We start from the raw sequence: 11772 nt of genomic DNA on the forward strand, positions 1-11772 counted from the left end.
AAATGTATTCCATTAGAATTATTGTGCTCACCACATTGTTTCCTAAAATTCTAACAACATTTAAGCTTAGATACAGAGACAAAAACAGATAGTCTAGAGCATGCCTTTGGGAGTGGAATAAATATTTCTTACACATACAGCTAGACTCAAATTTTATTATGACGACTTACTCTGACAACACTGCAATGGGTACGTTCCTCAAAAACAGATGACAAACAGAACAAGTTTTCACTATTTAGTTATTTTTCGTTTGCTAAAGACATAATAAAATTTATATCTGGTACAAACTGTCAGCACACACAGTTGCAAAAAGTTTCATAGATTTGCGTCACTCAGGGTGCTATGTAATTGTCACTTATTTAGTTCCATAATCAAAAAAACTTTTCACAGATATTTTTTGATCAGGAAATTGGTATCATTTTTGCAGTGTCATTATGCAGAGGTGGAAATTCTTCCTGAGGGAAAACTGCACATAACTCCTGGACAGCTGTAACATAAAATAATTTATCTTTTAAAGGGATATTACAGCAGATCAGTCAATTCCATCTGCACTTGCTCAGACCACTTTCAACTGAAATGGCAAATGGTCTTGCAAATAGCTCAAAACAGATACTTGGTTTTTAACCTACTAAAAGGTTTGGAGAACTGTTCCTGAATTATTTCAGCTTGACAATGGGGTCTTCAAAATTCAAATTTTTATAAACCCAGAGAACTTATAGAACTTGATCTTGTTCTCTGTCAGAAATTGTTTCTTCCACAATCTGATTTTCTTTTCAAATGTTTCCACTTTCCCCATCAAAACGAATAATTTTCTTCCCGTCTCTCAGTGTCTTATTGAGGACATTCAAGTGTGCAGTCAAATTAGCTATAAATGTCAGGTCTGCAAATGATTCTGGATCGTCTAATTTTTGTTCCTGCTTTCCCTTTCCCTTCAGAAATTCAATAATAGTGAGTCTAACATCAAAAATCCATTCTAGGCATTCACTTCAACTTAATCAATGTACTTCTCAGTAATATATAATGTCTCTACACACTCCATTCCACACCATCTGAAGCTGTTCAACCTGATAGTGTAATAATCCATGCAACTTCAAAAAAATTGCTTTTTGTAGCTCCAATTTCATCACATGCTTCAGGCCAGCAAATTTAGCACAAAGTGCTTCTAGGTGTACAAAACAATGAATCCCTTACAAACTGTCTGTCCATTGTTGTAATGTTTTACTTTTTCATTGCCATCTAAAACTAGATTCTCTGTCTACATCTACATCTACATCTACATTTATACTCCGCAAGCCACCCAGCGGTGTGTGGCAGAGGGCACTTTACTTGCCACTGTCATTACCTCCCTTTTCTGTTCGTCGCATATGGTTCACGGGAAGAAGGACTGTCTGAAAGCCTCCGTGCGTGCTCGAATCTCTCTAATTTTACATTTGTGATCTCCTCTGGAGGTATAAGTAGGGGGAAGCAATATATTCAATACCTCATCCAGAAACGCACCCTCTCGAAACCTGGCGAGCAAGCTATACCGCGATGCAGAGCGCCTCTCTTGCAGAGTCTGCCACTTGAGTTTGCTAAACATCTCTGTAATGCTATCACGATTACCAAATAACCCTGTGATGAAACGCGCCGCTCTTCTTTGGATCTTCTCTATCTCCTCCATCAACTCGATCTGGTACAGATCCCACACTGAAGAGCAATACTCAAGTATAGGTCGAACGAGTGTTTTGTAAGCCACCTCTTTTGCTGGTGGACTACATTTTCTAAGGACTCTCCCAATGAATCTCAACCTGGTACTCGCCTTACCAACAGTTAATTTTATATGATCAGTCCACTTCAAATCGTCCCGCACGCATACTCCCAGATATTTTACAGAAGTAACTGCTACCAGTGTTTGTTCCGCTGTCATATAATCATACAATAAAGGATCCTTCTTTCTATTTATTCGCAACACATTACATTTGTCTTTGTTAAGGGTCAGTTGCCACTCCCTGCACCAAGTGCCTATCTGCTGCAAATCTTCCTGCATTTCGCTGCAACTTCTCTGTATACTACAGCATCATCTGCGAAAAGCCGCATGGAACTTCCGACACTATCTACTAGGTCATTTATATATATTGTGAAAAGCAATGGTCCCATAACATACCCCTGTGGCACGCCAGAGGTTACTTTAATGTCTGTAGACGTCTCTCCATTGATAACAACATGCTGTGTTCTGTTTGCTAAAAACTCTTCAATCCAGCCACACACCTGGTCTGATATTCCGTAGGCTCTTACTTTGTTTATCAGGCGACAGTGCGGAACTGTATCGAACCCTTCCGGAAGTCAAGGAAAATAGCATCTACCTGGGAGCCTGTATCTAATATTTTCTGGGTCTCATGAACCTATAAAGCGAGTTGGGTCTCTCACGATCGCTGTTTCCAGAATCCATGTTGATTCCTACATAGTAGATTCTGGGTTTCCAAAAACGACATGATACGCGAGCAAAAAACATGTTCTAAAATTCTACAACAGATCGACATCAGAGATATAGGTCTATAGTTTTGCGCATCTATTCGACGACCCTTCTTGAAGACTGGGACTACCTGTGCTCTTTTCCAATCATTTGGAACCTTCCGTTCCTCTAGAGACTTGCGGTACATGGCTGTTAGAAGGGGGGCAAGTTCTTTCGCGTACTCTGTGTAGAATCGAATTGGTATCCCGCCCGGTCCAGTGGTCTTTTCTCTGTTGAGTGATTCCAGTTGCTTATCTATTCCTTGGACACTTATTTCGATGTCAGCCATTTTTTCATTTGTGCGAGGATTTAGAGAAGGAACTGCAGTGCGGTCTTCCTCTGTGAAACAGCTTTGGAAAAAGGTGTTTGGTATTTCAGCTTTACGCGTGTCATCCTCTGTTTCAATGCCATCATCATCCCGGAGTGTCTGGATATGCTGTTTCAAGCCACTTACTGATTTAACGTAAGACCAAAACTTCCTAGGATTTTCTGTCAAGTCAGTACATAGAATTTTACTTTCGAATTCACTGAACGCTTCACGCATAGCCCTCCTTACGCTAACTTTGACATCGTTTAGCTTCTGTTTGTCTGAGAGGTTTTGGCTGCGTTTAAACTTGGAGTGAAGCTCTCTTTGCTTTCGCAGTAGTTTCCTAACTTTGTTGTTGAACCACAGTGGGTTTTTCCCATCCCTCACAGTTTTACTCGGCACGTACCTGTCTAAAACGCAATTTACGATTGCCTTGAACTTTTTCCATAAACACTCAACATTGTCAGTGTCAGAACAGAAATTTTCGTTTTGATCTGTTAGGTAGTCTGAAATCTGCCTTCTATTACTCTTGCTAAACAGATAAACCTTCCTCCCTTTTATAGTATTCCTATTAACTTCCATATTCAGGGATGCTGCAACGGCATGTCTGTGCATGGTGTTGTAATGGGATTCTGCGGCAAATTTGTGATGCCCCTAATTAGGCAACTGCGTAATAAACATTGTGAATTAGCATACTTCTCTTTGAAAAAGAGCTGTAATTCCCATTTATTTTTAACAACTTGCAACAAAAGCTCAGTAGACTGCCTCTTTTGGAGCATATTTACCATTGCAATAAGCACTGAACCTTTCAACTCCCTCTGTACTAAGTGCTAATAGCAAGGGATAAATTGGGCTGCCAGTACAGTTCTGCCAAAGTGAAGAATGTTGTGCTGACTGAAAGTTGCAGTACTAAATGCCAGAAGAAATAATATTCCATCATACTGCTGAATGAAATGTCACACTGTACTGAGCAGTGTTGAAATCCAGTCACTAAGGCTCTTGAAACAGTAGCCTTCATAACCAATCTGATACAAATATTGTAACAGCTGCACCTCTAATCTATTCACCCCTAAACAGATTGACAGGAAGTACACTACTTGCATATGTTAAAATCGTTGGAATGATGTATTTCAATAGGACATACTAAGTCAATTGTGGTCTGTATACTGCATCCAAGGAATGAGAAGGTGATTGTTGTAATATGTGGAGCTTTCCTGTATTGCTGAAGGAATATATGTAAGTTCACTTGTAATTATCCTGCAATTTTAGACAATGCGCAGATGACACACTTAATAGTATGTGCATAACATTCTGCTTGGCCATTTGTCACTGGACGAAATGATGCTGTGCTTTTGTGATATTTTACTTTTTCAGTGGCTCTAAACTGTGTTACATTATATCTAAGAATTGTGACAGGAAACACACATGAAGCAAAGATATTATCCAGTATTCCAATATTTGAAGTCAGAGTGGTGCAGGGAGTCTCTCTCACCTTACACTAGTTCATGATAAATAACTCAATCTCTGCCAGAAGTCTGAGATTACTATTAATAATGTTTGCCAGGTCATACAACATTAATGAAAGAGTTCCAATGCATCTCCCTGGGGGCATGTTTGAATTTATTTCTGCATATGCTGAGGATGACTGTCCTTCCAAAATAATGTGCTGCATCCTCCCTACCAAGAAATCTTGAGCCCATTCACAAGTTTTGCTTAAGATCACATGTGATCATACCTAGTTAGGTATTCAGTCAAATGGTTTTAAGAAGTCAAGAAAACTGCTTGTGTCCTACTGCCATGCTTTATTGGTTTCAGGATCTTATGTGAGAGGAACACGAGGAAGGTTTTACACAAGTAATGTCTACAGAGTCTATGCTGTTTGGCATGGAGGAAAATATTCTTTTAAAGAGATTTCATCTCATTTGAGCTCAGAGTATGTTCTACAACAGGTGCAACACAATGGTTGGTTGGTTAGCTTTGTGTATCATTTCCACTTCCCTCTTGCACACAGGTGTGATCTATGCTGTCTTTCAACAACAGGGCACAATTTTTTGTGTTTTCATATGTTATGAACTCACAGGGAACCCGCATATCTGGCTTCTTAACTTCGTTCCTAAAAAATGCCAAAAATTGTGGCACTTCCTACAAAGTTTATTCAGGATCAGATACCAGTAGTAACTTCACATATGAATTTAGTATAATTTCCTCTCCTCTCCTCTCCTCTCCTCTCCTCTCTCCACACCACCAACACCCAACACCTCTCCCCTTCCTCTTTCCCCATCCACCTCATGTTTGCCATAACCCCGCCCCCTCCCCTGTCTTGCACCCTTGTCCCCCGTCCCCCCACCTGTCTCCCATCTCCTGTGTCACCCATACCTCATTCCACTGCCCCCCCCCCCCCCCCTTTCCTGTTACCTGCACCTCTTTCCACAAGCCCATGTGTCTGTAATTTAGTGGATTACTCCTATTTCCTTTTGTGAGTATTAGTGTGACCTGTGCAACTTTCCAGTCTTAATGTACCGATCTTTTGTCGGGTGAGCTGTTATAGATGATTGCTAAATATAGAGCTATTACATCAGCATACTCTGAAAGGAACTTAATTGGTATGCAATCTGGACCGGAAGACTTGCCTTTATTGAGTAATATGAGATGCTTCGCTACACCGAAGGTATCTACTTTTAAGTCACTCCTATTAGCTGCAGTTTGTGATTCAAATTCTGAAATGTGTACTTACTTTTTTGGTGAAGGTATATCAAAGAACTGTACTTAGTAACTCTGCCTTGGTGCAACGTCATCGCTAACATTACCATTACTGTCGGGCAGTGAAAGTATTTATTGTGTCTTGCCACTGTGTACTTTACATATGACCAGTATCTCTTTGGATTTTGTACCCTATTTTGCTAGTTTTGTTGTGGAAACTATTAAAAGCATCTCAAATTGAAATCAAGCTCAATTTCAAGCTTCTGTAAAACTTTGCCTACCTTGGGGATTTCCCATTCTTTTACATTTGGCATGCTTTTTTTCATTGCTTCTGCAACAATGTCCTGTACTGTTTTGTGTACCATAGCAATGAGTTCCATCTCTTATCAGTTTATTTGATACAAATCTCTCAATTTCTGTCGATGCTATTTTTTTTAATTTAAGCCACATATACTCCACGGTTACATGGTTAGTTTGCGAGGAATGGAGATTGTCTCTTCGGAAGGTGCCAAGCAAATTTTTATCTGATTTTTTTAAATAGATATATTTTGTGCTTATTTTTGGTAGTTTTGGATGTTGTGGTATTCAGTCTTGGTGTAACCACCTTGTTGTCACTAATCCCTATGTTGGTGATGATGCTCCCTAGCCGCTTGGGATTATTTGTTGCTAAGAAGTAAAGTATGTTTTTTAACACTTCAAATGGACTCCTGAACCAGTTGTTCAAAATTATTTTAGGAGAAGACATATAGTACATTGTCTGATGATGTTTTATACTTATCACTGGCTTTGAACGTATATTTTTTCCAACATATTGAAGGTAGATTGAAGTCACCACCAACTAGAATGGTGTAAGTGGGGTAGCTATTTGAGACGATACTCAAGTTTTCTTTAAACCTTTCAGCCACTGTATTATCTGAGTCAGGGGATCAATAAAGGGAACCAATTATTAACTTGGTCTGGTTGTCAAGTATAACCTCGACCCACCCTAAGCCACAGTAACTATCTGCTTAAATTTCACTATAATATAAACTATTTCTAACAGCAACAAATACACTGGCACCAATTATATTTAATCTATCCTTTCTTAATACAGTTAGGTCCTTTGTTTTTGGTTGAACTTATCCCCAGCTTTAGTCACCTTTCTGTATGTATAACGATTTGAGCTTCAGTGCATTCTATTGGCGCTTGGAGCTGTAGTTCTTTCTCAACACAGCTACAACAAATTACTATTATAATACGTATGGTTCCCAAGTCTACCATCATCCTATGATTGACCTGCACCCTTTGAGACTGAAGCTCTTTCTACACTTTCCTGTGACCCTCTGACGTAAGAAAAGACCCCTGTCCACTCCATACATCCCCCCACTACCTGTGTTGCTGCCTCCTGTGTGTAATGGACTCCTGACCTATGAAGCAGAATCCTGATACCCCACCACTCTATGGAGCAAGTCAAGAAATCTGCAGCCTATACAGTCGCACAACCATTTGAGCCTCCGATTCAGACCCTCCATTCAACTCTGTACCATTTGCCTACAATCGGTCCAGTCCACAGTGCTACAGATTGTGAGTCTGCCTTCATCTAGCAAATAAGACTGAAAGTCTTTACCACTTCAGATAGCTGCCTGAAACCATAAAGAATTTCTTTTGACCCAAGGCAACACACATCGTTAATACCAACATGAGCCACTGCCTGCAGCTGGCTGCATCCTCTGCTCTACATCTCTTCATCGCATGCAGAACAACCCATTCTACATCTGGGATGATTCCCCATGCTATGTGCACAGAGTGCACACTGGACCTCCTCCCCCACCCACTCCCTCACCCCCTCCCCTCCCAGAATGTCTTTTGTTGCCTGCCACCCACCCATTGGAAAGACCTCCTACTCGACCATCGGTGCAGGGTCAACTTCAGTGCAGCAGTAACTGAGGCAGTCACAGTAGAGGACCGGGGGACATAGGGGACATGCTGGATGTCACTCGGATCCCCATGTCTGCCCCCCCCCCCCCCCCAAAGTGATGTTCATTGCCAACAGCATCAAGTTGTGTGCCTGAAGCTAGTACCTCCTGGAGCTGTAATCAAAGCATCACCAGCTAGCATGTATCTGAACACAGCAATCACAGTCCCTGTTCGCGCTAAAGGTAACGGAACTATAAGCTCACATTTCTTAAGACACGAGATTGTGCATAGTAAGCACACAAACATGGAAGAAATTTACAAATTAAAGTTTCTTTGAAGCTCATGCAAATAATTCATAAATGAACATTATACTTCTCTGTGGTGTTGCTGGAACAAGAGCTACTGGCTGATAAGACTTTAGTGAAAGGATCTCTGATAATAATGAAGTACTGTGAATTTCAGATTAATAACAATATTATTGTCGTAGCATAACACAATTACTTTCTCTCTCTTCTCTATCAATCAAGAAATAAGAACAAAATGGGATTATATATTGAATTACAATTCATTTAAATTACTCATGTAATAATGGCTATGGAATATTCTACAGACTCTGACAAAGATCACAAACATGGTGGATCAGATTGTAATATTACGATATGTTACACTATCCAACCATCTCCCCCCTGTCCACTTGTCTACCCCTCACCCTACAGAGTGAGGTGACGCAGTGGTTAGCATACTGGACTCTCATTCGGGAGACAATGGTTCAAACCAATGGCCGACCATCCTGATTTAGGTTTCCTGGGATTTCCCTAAATCGGTTCAGGCAAATGCCAGGATGGCCGATTTCCTTCCCTAATCCGATGGGACCGATGGCCTCACTCTTTGGTCTCTTCCCCCAAATCAATCAATCAACCAACCAAAAAACCATCCAACCCTCACCTCCCACCCCTCTCCCCCAGCGTCTCATCCCTCTCTCCCGGTATCTCGTCCCCCCCTTTCCATTATCTCTGCGAACCCCCCCTCCCTCTGGCATCTGCTCCCCCCTCCCGGCATCTCCCCCCGGCAGTTCGCCCCTCTCACCCCATATGTCTCCCCTCTCACTCCCCCCCCCCCCCATCTCAGCCACCTCAGCTCCCCTTTCCTTCCCATCCCGCCCCTCTACTTCCCCAATCTGCTCTGCTCACACATCTTCTTACTTTCCTCCACCTGTCCTTGCCCATTGCCTCCCCCCCCCCCCTTCTTCCCTGTTCTTCTTCATCTGTTCCCCTTGCCTCCTGCCCTCTTACACATGTCCCCACTATCTTACCCTATCCTCTGTCTCTTTCATGTCACTTCACCTGTTGTTTGTGTTTTGTTTCTAAATGAGAACACTAATATTAAAAGGTTACTACAAAGATACCCTAGGTCACCACCAATATGAAGTTGCTTACCACAGGGATTAAATGTTTCATGCGTTTTCTATGCAGCACATGACGTTTTCAGCTATAATTATTTTCTGTTTTGATATAAAGTTTGTATGAGATGTGAAAACAAAACAATTTGCAGTACTAAATTTTGGTTATATTGTGAAATATTTGCTCTTTGCAGGTACTTGGAACCTATCACTAATACAGCCCTGTATACGCATCATGAAACAGTTATGGCAATGATACGAGGTGCAGAATCACGTCTGGATTCTCAAAGGCCCATTGACAGGTATAAACGCAGTCATACTTCATAATTATTTCATGAATACTTCACTTGCCTGTTAACTAATTTGGCTCTTATTTTAATGCAGGTCCAGTACCTTAAGCTTGGCAGTAGCAACTGCAAACATGGGCCAAGGCATGGAGGATATGAAAAATCGTGTGTCAAAAATATTTCAGAATAAACCTGCAACCAACCGAGCAGCTAATATATCCAACTTGCAAGGCATTTTTCGTAAAAAGTGAAAGCTGTCAAGTGAAAAATCTATAATGTGCCTTCAATACTCTCATATATTGCCAGAAATGTAGAAGAGCAATTTAAATTTGCCCTTTAACATAATGTAGTAACTGATTCTGTTTTGCATATCACTAACTTCCTTAGATTTAACTCTCATTATAGCTCTCAAGAACATCCAAATCCTGAGCTATAATGCATCATGATGTAAATTATTTGTTGTGTGTCTTGGAGAGCATTTGGAAATATTTTTGATTCTTCTATGAAAGAAGAAAGCACCTAAAACTAAGACTGAAAGTAGAATGTGTTGAGGTCATACCACAGTTGAAAGATATTTTGACAAGTAAATTGTGCAGTAAGTACGGAAATGAAAAAGGTGAACTGTCACATTATAGTACATCCAGTAATACCAAAGTGAACTTCTCTGCATCTGTAACACTTATTTTTAAGTGTTTGGTTTTCAGAGTTAGTGAAGTGTGTGAGATCACTGAGAAATTGTCTGATCATTGGATTGCTGTCATATTATATCATTGGTTGAGGAACAACCGTTTTGCTGCTCTGTTCTATTTCAATCAACTGATATTTTGTACATAATGTTGACACACACAAACTGTGTAAACGAGTGGAATATGATTCTGGAGATAGTTTTAATAATATATACCCCTGCTGTGTGCAGACAAATTTTTTGATAGAATCAGCAAACTAACTTCAACATACTTATATTTTATTAAAAATTCATTTGTTGAACAGCTTTTGTGTAAAAGACATGACACTTGACACAAAATAAATGTTAAAGTATTGTTATTCCATCCATTATCAAATAAATCACGTAATATATCTGCCACATCAATGCTTAAAGTGTTAGTGGCACTGTATTTTATAAGATTTATACAGTATTGTTACATTCATAAACATTCACAGAAGTAGAAAAATTATAAATAAATATGTGAGTGCTTTGTTTTTTAATTCCCTTATTGTTGTTTGTGATGTAGAATTAATGAACAGAATGAGATATTTGTTTCTGTATCAGTATTACTTCAGTGCTTTTATTTTGAGCCAATTCTTTGAAGTGAGTCACTTCTCAGGTAATGTGATATGGTGTAACACTAGGAAGAAGGTATGTTCGTTGCAACAGTGGTCACTTTAAACATGATTTGTTGTACTGTGTATGGTACTGTTTTATTAACAATAAACACAAGCATATATGACATTTAATACCAGTCCCCCACAGAGAAATGCTAAGTTTAGCAACTGTTTGAACTGATCAAAGGGAGTGTGCAGGTGTAGTAAAATTGCATAGCTGTTTCACAAACATGAAAAGTGAACCATTTTGCTGCAGATTAGTGTATGTAAGGTAAAAACTCTCATAAGTAACTGGAGTTTCAGTATAATACTGGAAAGTGGCGGTGGAATACAAATAAGAGAATAAATGTAAACCCACATACACCTGCATGTCTGCATTGTCCCATCCGATTACATTGTACCAACACTGTAGCTCAGCTGGGTTATAGCAGGTGGAGTGGATGAGGGGAGAGAGGAGGGGGAAGGCGGTTGGTGGGAAGGGTGGCTGATGGCTGGGACGGAGAGGTAGTAAGCATGCAGGATAGGAATGTGCCAAAGGTAAGCTCACTCTGACACAGGCAAGTTGCTTGTGGCAAATAGTGAAATGGTTGCATGCTCTGGGAGAGGGAACTAGAATAGAAAGAAGGGAGGCTTTAGAGGAGTGGGTGTGGGTGTAGAGTGAGTGAAGTGGGGTCATTGGGACTGGTGTGGAAGTGAAGGTGGAACACGGGCCAGTAGAGATTGAGACCAGGGAGATTTGCAAGACCAAATTATGTGTTGTAAGGACAATTCCTTCCCTCATCAGTGGTAGGAATCAGTTGGTTGTTATTTTATTATAATTATTTTAATTACTGTACAATTTATTTAATTACTGTTGACAGGTTCGTTTAGTGTGTCATATACATTATTTTTTAATCCAGGGAAGTTGTTGTTGCGGGCTTGCTCTGGTTAAACAAATTGTAAAAATCACAATGGGCACACAACTTCTTTCTCTGTGCTAGAGCAAGGTAGACATTCATTTAGTTACAGAAGATGTTTTGTAACCAATATTTATAAAAAGAAAACAATAATAAAAATGTGTGAGTTCAAAAAGGTTGTATCACAGTTTAATTATTAACCATTAATCCATATCTATTTTATGTTTAAAGCAAGCAACTTGATCCACCTAGGACTGATGATACGAGTGTTGAATGAAAAGTAATGCCTCCACCTTCATTAATTGGGTTTGGATGGGAATATTTTAATAAATCAAATGCAGAAATAATCCTTTGAATGTGATCTTTAATTACCAATATTCACCTTTCCACATAATCACCAGCCAATTGGATACATTTCTTCTAACGATGAACAAGTTTTCTGAAGCCATCATGGAAGAAGTCAACACTCTGTT

General features: G+C 39.9%; 1 protein-coding gene across 1 annotated transcript in view; it reads left to right on the top strand.

The window, feature by feature from the left end:
- Positions 1-11474, top strand: part of LOC124788146 (RAB11-binding protein RELCH homolog) — a 136004-nt gene extending 124530 nt beyond the window's left edge. Inside the window, exons 19-20 of the mRNA XM_047255292.1 lie at positions 8988-9095; positions 9178-11474. Of these exons, the coding sequence (XP_047111248.1) occupies positions 8988-9095; positions 9178-9331 (262 nt within the window). The 3' untranslated portion in view covers positions 9332-11474. The remainder of the gene's footprint in view (positions 1-8987; positions 9096-9177) is intronic.
- The last annotated feature ends 298 nt before the right edge of the window (positions 11475-11772 follow it).

This window comes from Schistocerca piceifrons, chromosome 3, assembly GCF_021461385.2.
Source record: "Schistocerca piceifrons isolate TAMUIC-IGC-003096 chromosome 3, iqSchPice1.1, whole genome shotgun sequence".
Taxonomy (NCBI): Eukaryota; Metazoa; Arthropoda; class Insecta; order Orthoptera; family Acrididae; genus Schistocerca; species Schistocerca piceifrons.